This window comes from Vidua macroura, chromosome 6, assembly GCF_024509145.1.
Source record: "Vidua macroura isolate BioBank_ID:100142 chromosome 6, ASM2450914v1, whole genome shotgun sequence".
In the NCBI taxonomy this organism is placed as follows: Eukaryota; Metazoa; Chordata; class Aves; order Passeriformes; family Viduidae; genus Vidua; species Vidua macroura.
The window spans coordinates 53379917-53396189 of NC_071576.1; the positions used below are offsets into that span (position 1 = coordinate 53379917).

The 16273-nt window shown below is 38.3% G+C and overlaps 1 protein-coding gene across 2 annotated transcripts in view; it reads right to left on the reverse strand.

The window, feature by feature from the left end:
- The window catches only part of NELL1 (neural EGFL like 1), a 290478-nt gene that overhangs the window by 212198 nt on the left and 62007 nt on the right, over nucleotides 1-16273 (reverse strand). For both annotated transcript variants that reach the window (XM_053981605.1, XM_053981603.1), the window contains exons 6-11: nucleotides 15164-15236; nucleotides 14840-14922; nucleotides 11496-11630; nucleotides 10555-10657; nucleotides 7209-7282; nucleotides 916-1015 (exon numbers count right to left, since the gene is read on the reverse strand). In XM_053981605.1, coding sequence (XP_053837580.1) covers nucleotides 916-1015; nucleotides 7209-7282; nucleotides 10555-10657; nucleotides 11496-11630; nucleotides 14840-14922; nucleotides 15164-15236 — 568 coding nt within the window. The remainder of the gene's footprint in view (nucleotides 1-915; nucleotides 1016-7208; nucleotides 7283-10554; nucleotides 10658-11495; nucleotides 11631-14839; nucleotides 14923-15163; nucleotides 15237-16273) is intronic.

Consider the following 16273-nt stretch of genomic DNA (forward strand, 5'->3'; position numbering starts at 1 on the left):
GTTTCAGATATTCCAGCAGACCTCAGTAACCATCTAAGCCTGCAAATGTCTAATGCTCATTTGGCACACCTCTTGCTTGAATTTCTGAGGTGCATCACTAAAGGCTGACATGTGAGTCCTGAGAGACCAGGCTCCCCTTAAGCACAACTGAGACTCAGCACCAAGGGAGAGATGAGGAACAGAGATACAATACATAGGGAATGATTATTCACCCAGCAATTCACTGATTAGAACACGTTTTAAAAAGAAAGCTTGTTCAAGTCTTGACCTTGTGATACCTGCACATTCCTAATTTAAGGGGATTTCCTCAATTAAGATTTTAGTTATTGCCTGTTCAGTGTGGTCCAGCCTACAGTCAGGACTTACAGGGCTGAAAGGAAGAGGAACTTGCATCTAAATATCTTTTGGAAGGAGGAAAAATGAGGTTCTGGGCTCTAGAATTAATTTTTTAATTTTTGTTTTGCAGTGGTACTATTTCATTGTCCAGCTTAATTAATAAATTAGTCCTGAGAGTGCTCAGATCCAAATCAGCCTACTAAGAGCCATCAAACTAGAATCTTAATGCTATTTTTGAGATTTTAAAATAGAGGCCTTGAAAAAACACTTTCAAAACCCTGCAGTTGCAGGTTTAAGCAACAAAATATATTTCTTTTTCAAATAAAACATCCTTTTAATAGGAATGTTTAGGAGTTAATGGTTCCTTTCTCCTTCAGCTCTTCCTTTTCTTCCTCCTCCTGCCTAATTCAGTGCAATTACAGCTTTATATCTGGTAAGTCTTCTAACCAAAGGAGTATCACAGTCTGGTTTTAGAACCATACTTATAGAGGTACTTAATATCTCATTAAAAAGGAATTGCTCCTTTCAATGTATTCCCCTCTTGAACCGACAACTTATATTCCTTACAAGCTGGCTTACCTCTACAAACACTGCAACACTGGTTCTCTGGAAGAACATGATCTTTTTCTGAGCAGTTCAGTGGTGGACAGGTCTCTGTCACTTTTACTAAAACTCCATTCTGAAAATAAACAACATTTTAAAAAAATACATTGGTGAAAATACAGGCAGTAGCAAGGATCACATACTTTTCCATCCACAGCACTAGTAATCTCCAGTAACAACCCTGGTAAATTAGCAAGAAGTAAGTTAAATTTATTTGCTCCACCATAACATCAAGTCTAGAATAATCTACTGTGCATTTCTCTGCCCAGCTTGAAAAAAAAAATTAAAAGACAGGTACTTCAAGTTCAAAATTCTAAGCTAGTTTTACCAAATATGTAGTCTCAAAGTATAGTTGTCTTCTTTCCAAGTATTTGAAGGAATTTAAGAATTTCATTCCAGCTTAAAGATAGTCTTCCTGCTTTCTGCAAATCTGAGCTTTATTCTTCTTATTTCACAGTCCACATACTTCACTGATAAGTTATGCAACTCCAATTTACATAGCAAGACCAGTATTTTCAAGTGTTGTGTTGTTCTGTCATGTCCAATGACAAGAGTCTGTTCTTTAGAATTACTGATCACTTTATTTCCGAAGTTAGATCCTTCAGAGAAGAAAGCTCATCTTGAGAGATCCCTACAGAAACTGCTGTGTAAAAATCAAGCTAAAGACATTGCTATGATTTTGATTTCTAGATTTAGAATAAGATTGTGGTAGGAGGTCTAGATGCTGGTAGAACTTTCTGTAATCATAGACATAGAGACTTCATGGGGAGATTTTTCCACCAAATTTTACTCCATCTTCTCCAATCCAGCAGATCAGCCGCACTACATTTCCAGACCAAACAGCTCTCCAGTGCTTTAGTTCATTGTTTCTTAAAATCTTGTCCCAAAATAACTTCCTCTTACCTTATCCCCCCCTCCAGCCTTCTTCATACCATGATTTACTTGTTCAGCACCCCTTCTGCAGCTATGCCATCACTGAAAACTAGCAAGTGGAGCAAAAATTAACAACTAGGATTTTTGCTCAGTAGGAACTACAGTAACTACCCCACAAGACTGTCCACACCTGAGTAATCTCATTTTCCAAGCTATGAAACTCCACTAAGAAAGCAGGCAGCCTGCTGTGTTGCCAAAACACCTTTTTAACATCAGTCTAGTCCTCACTCCTCCCAGAAAAATTTTTATGACATCTCAGATGGCAGAGCAAAAATGTGGAATAAGAATTTCTGCTTTCCTCAAATAAAGAAATTTCATTTTCCAGCTATCATGTTTGCAGAGACAAGTATAATATATGATCCAAACATATCTAGGGCTAGGAAAGCAGAGGAAAAACCAATATCAAAAAATAGACAAAACCTCATTAAAGTGATCATTTTCATAATCTGAAGGACCGGATACATGACTTTGAACAGAGAATATTGAAATTACCTATGAGTCCACCCTGCATGAAGAACCATCCAGTGCAGAAGCTTGCTCTCATAGCTACACAACACTGTGCCACACCACACCAAAGCACAGGCTCACACAGGTAAAAAACTTTGCTGGTCATCAGCCTTTACACTTCACCTCACCACACCAACTCAGCTCTGCCCCTCCAGGCTCCAGAAGGAGATCTCACAGCCTCGAGCTGCCCTGCACACTTAGGAAATGCCTGCTGAGTCTACAAGGCACAAATGATGTGGCCAAGGTGCCCAGCAGCTTGCAGGACTTACAGCCGACACAGGGAATGCAAATCTGACCATTCTGTAATCGCTGCCCGTCACTGCCCCTGACATTACACTCTTCAGGCTAAGCAGGGCCAATTGCCTTTACTACAAGTTGCACAAGTTGCTGTCATGAATAATGCTAAAAAAAACCCCACAGGCATCTGCTTTTCTCATTTTTTGTAAGAAAAAGCAGATCCCTACAGCAGCACAGAGGGCACACATCATCAGAGCAAGTGGCCACAAGAACAGTGAAGTTAACGGAGGCGTTAGGTCTCCTCCTGATCTCACTTCCACAAGGGAAAGGGAAGAATCCCTCACGGTTCTCTGTGCAGTTGCAGGATCAAAAGTGATAGAAGTACCAGACACTGAGCCATCACTTACTATCACGTTATCAAACAACCAGCTAGAAAAGCTCTGGCTGTAACTCATTGCCTATTTAAGCTCAGACAGGACAATTACAGCACAAAGAATAAAGTATGTCAGCATACCAACAAAAAGTGTTGACTGACAATAAATCTGGCCAGAAAAATATGGCAAGAAATGGTATGAAAGTCAAATAAGTGTCAGGATGAGTCAAAAGCTAAAGACAAATTTATTCCAAGGTTACTGCTTCTTTAGTGACTCACAAGGAGATTAAACAACACAAATTGAGAATTCCATTAATTTAGCAACAGTAAGATTTTATTTCCTTAAGTCTTCTATTTTCTGCAGAATTTGCATCTTGGGAAAACAAATTAAACTTATTTGTAATTACGTTTTAAAACAATTAAAACATTTCCATGTTGAGTATTCTTTGGGTTAAAATCAATTTGTTATAAACTAGTATAGATCCAATTATAAGAATTATCATAATCAGATTTCAGATTTTATCCACTGAGATAAGTAAGAAGAGTTCACACTTCAGAATTATTGCTTCAGGCAGTCTTCGAAAAATTATTCCTTTTTATATTCAATTCACATATGTAGCCATCATAGAATGTGAATAGAAGTAGATGTCAAAAAGACATTTTTTCTGGAATAAATATATCAAGCTTTAGTTGTGACATACAATCCACAAAGAATGAGATCTGGAGTCAAAAATTTACAAGATGATAATTAAATTTCTTGTAATTATCAAGTAAGTACATAAAAAAAGGATTGGCTGTAAGCCTAATCAGTGAGATGCATTGAAAATCTGAACAACAAACAGCTCATCTCACATGATCAGCTTTGAGAATTATTTGCAACATTTAAGATAAGGCTATTTTGGTGGGGGGTTTTTTCCTGTCTGAATTTATCTCTGCCCTAATTCTGGACAAGACAGGGTTGATCTCTGCAGTAGCCAGGAGGGGCATGGCCAGGACAGGATGTTATTCTACACCACCTCACTCTGAGGTGGGGTTGGTGGGGTCAAGCGGGAGCAGTTGGGTTTTGCTGCTCCCTGTGAATTGATCACCTCTTCCTGTACCGTTTGTCATTACTATTATTGCTGTGGCTGTTTATTTTCTTATGTCCTTGCTGATTCCAGTAAACTGTTCTTATCTCAACCCATGACCTTTCCCTTCTGTGCCTCCAGTTCTCCTCTCCATCCCACCCGGGAAAGTGAGAGACATGGTTTCAGTGAGAGCACGTCATCCAGGAGTATCACTCCTAAGCCACAACAAGCTGGTATTGATCAGTCTCTTAGGACACAGTTTCAAACAGCAGCCTTAATTGTCACTCTGAAGAAGCACATTGTTCCTTATCTTTACAAAAACTTTTTAGTCAACCTTCCTGAAAGCTGCGGCCCCTGTCCGTCTTGTATGGCACACTGTGACTGCCTGCTCCCAGCATTAATGAAGAGGCATTTATTTTTGTACCCTTTGCTGTCAAGCATGTCATCTGTTTATGAACAGGCATCATGTCATTCACAGGCAGCTGATCAACTGCAAATTCCCACTCCAAGAAAAGTTATAAAAATCTTTCCATTGACATTCAATGGCCCACATCACCATACAAGTAAAACCCCCCCCAAAAAAACCCTAAACAAACCAACAAACAAAAAAAACAAACACTTACAGAATGCAGAAAAGTGCAGTTATCAAGAGCTCATATACTCTTGTATTTTCTGGCCTTCTCACCACAAGAGAGAGATGGAAAAGCTAGGAGAGATCAGCCATGCACCATGAGGATAAATAATAGACTGGAGCATCTCACAGGAGGAAAGGCTGGAGAGGAGAAGGCTCAGAGGGGATCCTACAGACACATATAAATACCCAGAGGGAAGGTGCCAAGAGGATGGAGCCAGGCTCTTCTGAGCAGTGCCCAGTGACAGGACCAGAGCCCACGGGCACAAAGTGAAACAGCAGGAACATCATCCATCTGAACAGCAGGAAACACTCTTGCAGTGTGAGGCTGCCCAGGGAAGCTGTGGAGTCTCCTTCCTTGGAGATACACAAAAGCCATCTGGATGTGGTCCTGGGCAACTGGCTCCAGGAAATCCTGCTCAAGCAGTATAGTTAGACAAGATGACCTCCAGAGGTCCCTTCCAATCTGAACTGTTCCGTGATTGTTAGAAATACCTGTGTGCTCATTTTGTCATTGTAGATTCATCTAAAGAGGGTTTGTGGGTATGATTCCAGCTGGGAATGTTGTTCATGAATAACGTCTGTGCTTATGGTTAAAAGGATGTGCATCATAAATATTTTTAGTCTGGATTACTTTTGAAAAATTTAAATAAAGGTCTCTCAGCCTGATAAAGAAAATCTTTGATCTAGCTGGATCCATCAGTAGTAGTATTATTTTTAAGATGGAAAAATCAATACAAGTTAAAAGCCTCTTAAGTTTGGATCAGTACCTATGCAAAGAAAACGGAAAATAGAAATAGAAAATAGAAATCGAAATGTGAAATTTCAAATTAATCTTTTTGACGTTACTCCACTTACAAATATATCCTCCTTTACAGACACTAAGATTTTTAAGTCATCTTTATCAACACTATAACATGGACAGTAGATGTGTACCCTCCACTGTATTCCTTCATGGATCAGCAGCTTTTGAAACTTGATGTCAGTTTTTCAAGTCTGAAAAATTAAACCATATTAAATTTTGTATGGTCCTCCCCTATTACAAAGTCCCTCCTTTTCATACAACACCCTGTCCACATGGGACAGAAAACAGCCACAGTTTGACTCATCCTCATTGAAAAATGACACAGCCACAGTTTGACTTATCCTAACTGAGGCAGTAGACAAGTAGGTCAGACTTAGGAGGTAATGCTGAAGACATATTGAATGAACCTCCTGCACAGACACACCAGCCTACAGAAACAGATGCAAGCACCCTCTTAAAAACTCTCCCCAGGCCAGTGAGGTTTAATGTTTTGTTGAAGCACAGTTGTGGACAGAACTTCCATTTGTTGGGGTTTTCCTGAAGGAATGCATCAAAAAAACTTTTTATGGTGTAACATTCACAGATGCCATTTTGAATATTTACCAATACTGTCAATTAAGATGCAAATACCAACTGCAATGTTACTGTAATTAACATTGCCATATCATTTTCCTTTTAACAATAAGCAAAATACAAAAGCTGTTTTCATTCTTTTACTCATTCCTAATGACAGATATTTGATAGTTGGTATTTGCTTTTAATCTTCCTGAATTATCATACTCCTAATGATGAATATAACACTCTTATTTATAGCACAGTGAAGTTCCACAGATGTAATTCAGATCACCCTCTCTGGTTTCACTTTAACGTGAAAAAACTCCTGTTCTCATTTTATAAATGTACTTCCACTCTCAAATAAACATTCTATGTCATATTATAAATAACAGGCATTTTAGTCTGCCTTCCAAGGCAACAACCTTGCCCACGTATTTGTATATGCAGTGCTGAGCACCCCATACAGCTCAACAGTAACAATAGCAAAGTAATTCTGTATAACAAGTTGTTTTCACAACATTTGTAACCAGCTATTGTCCATTGCCATTAGTGAACATAAAATTGCTACTCCATACACTGAGCTCCAAGCACAACAACCAGATCACTGTAATCTTTTCCAATGCACATTCACCAACACTCCCTGAACTGATCTAACACAGCCTCCATTCACCTGTGCTCTTAAATACTTGTTATCATAGTCCAAATGTCATGAATTTGCCAAAAAAGAATCCAGTCCACTCCAGTATCCTGTAATTTACCTCAATTATTAGAAGAGTTATATATAGTTCGAACAATACTAGGAAAAATATAGAGTAACTCACATAATATAACAAGAAAGTTGCTTCAAATTTTAGCAATTTGGCTGAAGTAAGTAATTTGCTCAAGAGGCTGTTACTTTTTTCTAAAGCTCATGAAAGCAGAGATAAGAGAAAACATTCTTCCAAATAATTTTGCCTGTATTTTTCTTATCCTGCAAGGGTCATATTCCTGCCTTGTTTTCGTATTTGTGGCTTTCAATGACTTCAAGGTCACCTTTTTCAAGACAACAGATGTCACATTTGCATGAAGGAAGCCTAAAGAAATTCACTAACTTTTCACTGTCACTTCTGAACACCACAGATACATTGAAAAACAGGAAAGGTTTATACAACTGAAACTTACTCGACATTCCCTGCAGCTCTTGGTTAATACTCGTTGACCTTCTGCTAGCACTTTGCCTCCATAGATACACTTTGCTGTAATTCGAGAGGAGGAAGGAGATTAAAAATTAATCAAATCAGTATTTAAGCAGCAAATAAATGCAAGGTATAACAAAGAAGTAAAACCAGTATTCACATACACTAAAAAAATATCAATACATTAAAAACACGATTCATTTTGCTTTCATTAGAAGTCAGTCAGTCATTTTATCAGTCATATAATTACAAACACAGTAACAAACAATAAATTCATTTTAAGAGAAAGTAGCCTCTTTACCCAAACTAAAGAGAGGGAATTGGAGCATAAAGACTATGTCCTGGACTAAATAACCCCACTCAATAGAAAATATTTTCACTACCAACATTGTGTAGTTACAGTATTTGTGTTACTAGAGGTCCTCATGACTCACTTCAAGAACTGGAGACATTTATTAGCATCCAGTTCATTACAAGAATAATGTAAGCACAGATTTCAATTAAGCCTTCACATTTTTTGTGGGCACAAAGGTGAACTCTTCAACTTACTGGAGGACTGCACAAACAGATTGAATGCAGTGAATGACTACTGAATCAACAAACTGCAAAAATCTGTTTCAGGAAAATATTCTTCAGGCACACATGAAATATGTAGGATTTTCCCAGGAAACTGAGAACTCCTACTGCAAAACTCTTGTATGAAGTTTTGACCCTTCTGCCAAAGATAAGTGGCTCCACAAATGAACCAACAGACTGGAACACGTGATCATTCCTCACTCACTTCACGGCAAAGTCACCTAGCTTGGGACTACTGCCACCAGGAAGAAAGCAACGGGCATCAGGGCCACAGCAGCAAACAGCTTGGTCAATTATGACCAGAATTATTACAGTCCCCATGCAACTACATGTCTAAATTCCAATTCCAGAGAAGGACAGTAAATCCATCAATTAAAGAGAGCAGCTGGACTGTTACAATCTCACACAAATCAAGTATCCACTATAAAAGCGCCCTACATTACAAACTAGATCGATGTTAAACACTGATAAAATAACTTTCTGCTGTGGCATTTCAGCTCTTTCTGTACTTGGCCACTAAAAGTCTGACCTGTGACCCTGAAAGGAAAGCTAAAACTCTATCTATCACACTCTATCTAGGACTGTTTTACCTGAATTTCCCTCCTTAGTGCCCAGGTAAAGGAAGCACTCACAGGTGTGTCCCCATTACAGGTGATGCCAATAGCTCCACAGCAGCAACTGTCACAGTCAGATTGATTCACAAATTTTAAGCAGAAGAGACTGCTAGATCAATCTTCATGAACCTTCAGACATAAATTTGCTTCTAATGACTCTTTGTGAAAATGCTCGTTTCTTAAAAAAAAAAGTGATTTACTATTTTCAGGCTAACACAGTTTTCATCATCACTAAAGTATTTAAAAAGAGGTGTCTTCCTTTTGGCATCTTAGCTTTCTTTGTTTTTCAAAAGCTGACCTAGTTTTTATGCCTGCCTTGTTGTGATCTCACTTCTGAAGAAAACTTCAGATGAGGAAGCTTTGTTTAAATTAGGAATCCCAGTAACTATTTTTAGGAGAATTTGAAATAGAGACATTCCTTCTTTCTTTCTGTTTTCCTGACATGACTGCTTCTAACAAAAGAATGGACACACTGGAAATCAAGTTAATGTATGATTCAGAAAAATTATATTTAAAATTATAGTCTTTTCTCAAATATTATTTTAAATGCTAACACAAGGTGGCAGGGATCAAAACTGAACTGCCTAAACCCCTTAACATATCAGACATTAGAGCTTTGCTCATTAACCCTTAGCTAAGATGGGAAAGCGTTCAATAACTCAGCCATTCAATAATCCCTAGAGACAGCAAATTACAACTGATAGTTCTATCAGAGCTAAATAGAAAAAGCACAGAGAAAATAACACCTGCAGTGCAGCTCTTTGGAAAACCTCTGCAATTACTACTATCTACCTAGAGGTGACTGACTGTGGTCCTAGCACATCATTTTGTCAAGGAGCTGGCATTTACAATCAATTTCAATCAACTTCCATACGTCTCTTCCCATTGACTGACATGCTGAGTTCTTGTCAGAATAACGAGTCAAGTTTGTGCCAATCACTGACAAAAGGCAAGTTTGATTGTTCACCTTCCCATTACAAACAACAGGAACAGTTTACTCATGGGGGTATACACTGAATCTACAATTTCGTGCCTTACAATTTCTTTGAGTCAGATTTTGACTCTTGTGCGTACATCCAGTTTCATGAAAGAACTTCCTAGACTTTCAATGTTACAAATATTTTGAGACAAATAATACAGGCCAGCATGGCCACTTTATCACCCAAGTACTCTGTTCATGAACATCTTTTAGTATGCAGAATATTCATGCTGACATACAGCCGAGAGAAATGAGATTACATGAGAAACAAGAGCAAGTGCAAGATCACAGCTAAAGGATATTTGTGCAAGGAACTAATGAATTCAATGACTGAAGAAGGGTGACAGAATGCTAAAAAAGTCTTATTATTTTCCTAATAAATCCTAAAATAATTCAACATCCCTGTCCTAATAAATTATTGAAAAGCTCATGCATGAAGTTTACACATCTTCCAGAACAGATCAGGGGAAAGAGAATTTGTGCTTCTTAAGGTACAACTGGCATTAGTATACAGCTAAAATTTTCATACATAAATTGTCTTTGTTCCTTGTACTACTATTAAAATAACAAATATTGAATATTCCTTCCGTGAATGTTACTTAACATCTTTCATTCCCAGTAAAAGGAACTGAAAGCTGATAATAACACCAATCACAAAATGTACTTAGCTTTTCTTTCTTCTCATTAATTTATTTGGAAATTAATTACAGCAAACTACGGCTCCACACAGTGATACTAAGCCAGGGTCTGATATACTGTCATGTTTATTTTAAAGAACAGTATTTTAACTTGAAATAAAAGATAGGCGAAAAGATAACAGCTTGGTTAGCTACTCATCACAAAAGAAAGTTCACACCATAGACTTGATGCTCCTCAACATCAAGAGGAGATACCAACTGGAGCCAAGTCAGTCTTCCCAACCCCCAACAGGATGAATAATTTTACACTAACTATAGGTAAAAATAGAACCTCAGAAATTTGCAATGCTTGTTCATTTCTCAGCAATTATTTATTTTCTTCCTAAACCATGTTTGCCACTATGACTCATGTTACCTGAACTACCAGGATCTCTGAAAATCATTACAAAACGTGCCTGCTGGCAGGACAAGGTTAACCCTGCTGAAATAGAAGGCAAAACAGCGAGGTCTGTGTGATGTACTCACCCTTGCACACTTTGCAGCACTGACTGTCCACGTGCACAGGGAGAGCATCAGGAGGACACTCCAGAGGGGGACAGGACATCCTCCGGCATTCCACAACTCCGCTCTGAGCAAAGGGGTTTAGGACAAAATTCAACTACTGCTGCTGCAATGAGTATTTTATACAAAACACTAAGAACTATTTAAGTAAATGAAAACACCATTCTGGATTACAAACCTATCTTTTAGTAACAGATTTAATCCCATCCAACTACAAAATTAATCAAAGTGCAGCTGAAGGTGTACTGCCTTCAGTATTTTGATACATATTACTGGTTTTTCCCCCAAACCCAGAGCAAAATACGTTAACTGGAAAACACAAGTCAAGAACATAAGCCCTACTTTCTGTATGCTGTCCCTATCATCACTGAGTTTTTAACAATCAGGCTTCTATTTTCCTGAGCAAACAAAGGCTCTCTTCAGATATTTATCAAATAATTTCAAAGATACAAGTTTTGCATACTAATCCTCTTTCTGTCCCTTGTATTTTTCAGTCTGATAAATGCTGAAAACGAATCTGCAAGTTGTTACCATGCAAGATGCAACTAAGCATCTATGAATACTATTAAGATAAAGCCTCCTTTTTGAAAAAGCTACTGCAGTGAAAACAATTCCAAACCAAACACAGACAATGCCACTCCTTCACCCCAAGACCACAAAGTCCTCACAGCTATAATTAGAACAAATAAGAAAGCATTGCCAAGGGAAGGCAGATTTTATGTATGAAGCGTACAAATAAGGAATGTCAAAATTTTATTTATTTTACCATTTTCCTCTCTATTGTCCGTGCTGCCACTAGACACATACTAAAAACACAGTAATTCTCAGAGTGAACATTATGTATTCAAAGGCCATTTTCACATTTTCAGTAGATCCTAGCTTTCAAACTCTTCAGAAATGCTTACTTTGCATGTGCAATTCCTGCAGTGATCATCTTCAACCCATGAGTCTTTGTCTCTGTAGATCAATCCATTTACTTGACAAGTCTTCTCACAATGGCAGTCTTCCAATTGACTCAGTCTTGTTTCTGCATAATTTAACTATAAATGAAATTAACTTGATGAGATTTCTGCAATTCAAACACATGATTTAAAAAATCAAAAACCAGTACACTTATTTCTAGCAAAACCAACTTTGACCACAACCTTCAAAATACTGAACCAGAAAATCAGGTAAAAACTAACCCTATTCCTCAGATTTTGATGGAGTTAGTACATGGTCATCCCATCTATGTTCAGTGGAGAAACCATGCTCCTGGAGAAAACCCTGGGCTTGTGGCTAGCTCTGAACACTCCTTGTTGTTACAACAGAAACAGAAGCTTAATATTTAGCAGTAAGTACATGCATTCCTTCCCTGCCCCTACAAATAACTGGCCTCTGTTCAATTTTTTTTTTTTCTGGCAAAATAAATACCAGAAATTAAAAAAAAAAAAAAAAATCAAAACTTATGGGAAAATTTTCATGAAAGTATCCCTGTCTGTATAAATCCATTATGTAAATAAACCAGATTGCTTAGTCCATAAATGAAGTCAAGTGCTTGATTTTTCTTGACTTTAATCAAAGCCAAGCTTGATCCTTTTTGACTTCCAGCAAGGAAAGACTCAGTAGAAATTTCTGTGCTGGAAGTCTTCATGTAACAAACACATCTGAATACAAAGCACACCCTAGTGGAGGCTCATAATTTACCAAAAGAAGTTATATTCCACTCAAAGAAGTGCAGGAGATGCCCAGACTGATTTCAGTAGCTTGTTAAAGCCACATGAATTATTTTAGCCACTACTCTTAGAGGAACTAACAGTACTCTAGCCCAGCAGTGGGGAATGCTGCAATGTAACACAACCCTTTTCTCCTGCAGCAAATTAACATTTTAGCCAGACTGTAACACCCTGACATACAGTGTGTCTCTATTTAAGGACACAAAATTAAACTGAACAAATCTACTGGAGAGATTCAGAAATTAATTCAAATTATGACAAAAATAAATTAAGTTTTAAAACCTAGGATTTATTAGTCTTTAAAAGCTATGTCTTCATAAAACACAGGTAGGAAGAGGATGTAAGGGTGGTTAGCTTGCTACAAGTCATGATAAAATGCTACTTTCATAGCACTCCATGACAATCTGCCATAGCCAGGGCTCTGCTGGACCACTCACATAGGCCCTGTGTCCCACCCTGAGCCCGCCAGACTCAGGAGAGGCACAGCACAAGCAGGAGGGAGCCTCCCTTTCCTGCTTTCATTCTGCATAACTTGCACAGCTACTAAAATTATTGGAGCCTGAAACCAGTAGCTGGATGTTTCCTTCCCAGCTCTGAGTCTCCATAATTTTAATTTCTATAAACTGCACATACACATTCATTGCAAACACTTGCTCCTCTATTCAATGCTGTGATACAGCTGTAACCAAACATAGATTGAGAGAGGAGCTGAAATCTGGATACAGTGGAGTCTAAAAGCAACACCAGACACCAAGACACTTTTTCAAAACATCTTGCTCATGCTCTGCATCTCTTGGTGCAGGATCAGGAGCTAGGGATGCTTGCTGCTGTACATTAGCCAGCCATTCTCTGACCACATGCCAGGCCAAACAGGATCTCTGCAGGCAGCTGCACAGCCCTTCAAACCTTGACATGCATCATCCCCACAAAATATACCTGTGTCTACATTAGTAACTCTTGTGTCTAGGACTTAAAAGGCAGATACAAACCTTAATACTTCTCTCCAGACCCCCTATTTCTAACTTGCATTTTTCTACCAAGTTTATTTCCTTTCCTGTTGCATGCATTTTGCCTGGACAATAGGAAACGACTGCAACAAAACAGTCAGTGGACTGCTGTAACAGAAAAGGAATTTGCAATGAAGGATTATGCCAGCACCACTTTATGAAAGTGCAGAGTCTTTGCAGTACAAATACTGTGTTATTTGCTTCCCCTCATAAAGTACTAGCAAGCAAAAATATAATTAACATCAGAGAAAGCAAGTTACTCAGTACACTGCATAATTGGAACTTGCTCATACCACCAGCAGGGCTCAAAATAATTGCCTCTCTTTCATAGCACAAGCAGAAAACTGAACTAAAAGCTTCACATTTTTCATTTGGATCCAGCCTGTCCAAAGTATGTCAGCTGAGTAAGAGGATTGGATTGCCAGCATAACACATGCACTCTCCAAAAAACAGTTTCCCCTTTCCTATTGGGAAGGGAAAGAGCATTTGAAGCCAGTGCATTAAAAAGTATCTTTTTTTTTTTTACACAAGCAGCACTGCTATGCAAATCCTGTTTTGGAAATTCCTACAGTAACTACACTGAGAGTAAGGGCATCTACAGGTTGGTTGTATCTGCACTTAAATCTAAGTAATTAACATGTAAGTGCTATTTCAAAAGAGACAATTAACTACCCTCTACCAGAAGGTTCATCAACAGTAACCTCAAAAAGTGTTCAGATTCTCCTTTTAACACAGATTAGGGGTTTGGTCACCTCTAAAACAGTTTTCTATCCCAAAACTTCAGCACAGCCTTGCTGAAGGGCCTTGGCTTAACACCAAGGCTGCCTGTGTATTGTAGGAGCAGAACCTAAAGAAAACTTCAAACATTTCAAACAAACAAAAAAAATCCCCAACACCATAGATTCCCATTCACCCTATTCCTGATCCAAAGCTGGGGGGGGAAAGAAGAAAGAAAAGAACCCCAAACCCAAGCACACAGCACATCACCTGGAGCTGAGTTAACTTTTACACTGATAAAAACCATTGATCAAAGGTGCTATTAAGGTCAGCACAGTCAGCAGGTTCACAGGCATTTTCATTTTGGGACCTCATTTCAATTCCCAGGAAGGAGACTACACCAGTCCTGAAGACTTCACAGGACTTCCCACAAGAAAACAGCCCCTCTCTGACAGCATCACATGGTGAGGAAATTGTTGAGGGATTTCACTCTTTTGTTTCTGCATTTATCCCTCAACATGAAAAGGGAAATCAAGCTAAGGCTTCTTACAAAAAATCAGACTCTGGGTATTTTTTCACTACCTTAGAAATAATAAAGCAGACAACAGAAACATTATTGAGCTTAAGGAACAACCATGGAGCTATATCCATAAGACTACTGCAGACAGCAAGAAAAAAATTGGCTCTACTATGAAAATTTAGAATAATTTTCATGGTATAGGAAATGGCATATTGAATAAATACCCTCATCTTTGTCTTATGGAAGGAAAGGAAGGAAATGGGCAACTGAAAAAAAGCTTAGGTACCTACTTTTGCAGTCATTTTTGCCAGGAGTTCTTGCAAATCCATGATTCCTTGCACCAGACTTAAGAAATCACTGCAGGTTGGGCATGCTCAATAGAGAAAGATTAAAAAGAAACAGAAAAGAAGGAAAAACACAATAACCCATAAATAAACAACAATCTATCATATGAGATTTATCTGAACATAAAATGCAATCTGTTTATACAGAATTGTTGCCTTCTGGAAGTCAGCACATGCAAAAATAACAAGCCTGAAAGTATTATTTTTAAAGCAAAGAAACAATCTGTATGAAAAATCTAAAATAGAGACAATAAAAAGATTGCTACTTACTGCGATTCAGATTAGGACACTGTGTTATATATCCATTAGGTATAAAGATGATTTTCACATCTTGAATAACACCCTTTGCAAAAGAAGAGAAAACTGGTAATACAGATTACAAACATTCACTTCAATCTGTACAAGCTCTTTCACAAGTCATTTCTTCAGTGGATACAAAAAAAATTACCAGCTTACTCTACTTGTAAGGAAAATATCTGAAGGTGAACAAAATATAACTCCTCCTATCTCTCTGTGTGTTTGGAATATTACAATGATAATACTGCTTTCTCTTTTGTAATCACCAAATATAAGCTGCTTAAACGTCTTTAAATAGGGTGAGACTGGTGAAAACAATAGTGAAATAATATCCATTGCTCAAGCTGATGACACACTTTTGCAAAAGACAAAAAGAAAACACAGCAAAACTCCTTATTTTTTTAGCCAAATAAGACTGTGAAATCAAACACTAAAAAGACAAGTACCTAGTGCCAGATATAAGTTTACGCTTCAATTGCTTGGTTTCATTAAGCCTCCTAATATCTCAACAGGCAGTTTGGGTAATTGTGCCATCAGCCAAAACTCAACCCTCTCTCCAGCCCAGGCAGACAGAGAGACACCCTGTGCAGGACTGGCAGAAGGTCAGTGCAGGTTGTTTGGGGCTCCTGAACCAAACCAGGCATGACAGTGGGGAGGCAGGATCTAAAGGTCAGTGCCCACTGCACCCTGTCAGTCCCTGCCCGGCAACCACAGGAAGCAGCAGATGCTCAGTGTCCCTGCACACCTGGGCCCTAAAGGACCCCAGACACTTCAGACAGTCCAGAAAATGCCAAAGCTTATGTTTGTTCTCTTAAGCTCAGGATGAAGCATTTGCTGCATCTGTGACTGTGCAATGTACTTAACTTCACAGGATCCACTGGCTTTAATAATGTCATGGCCACTAAGGGAGAAGAGCAAGGGAAATCAAGGGACCTCTACTGCTGATATTTGCACTTCCCCTCACTGTTAATCACATGCTGTGACACAGCTCTACCTCCTCACAGATAGAAAAATTTCTTTAAACTGAAAACAAATTTGTCATGGCACCAGTTATTATCTAATTAAATAACTGATTTGCCAGAC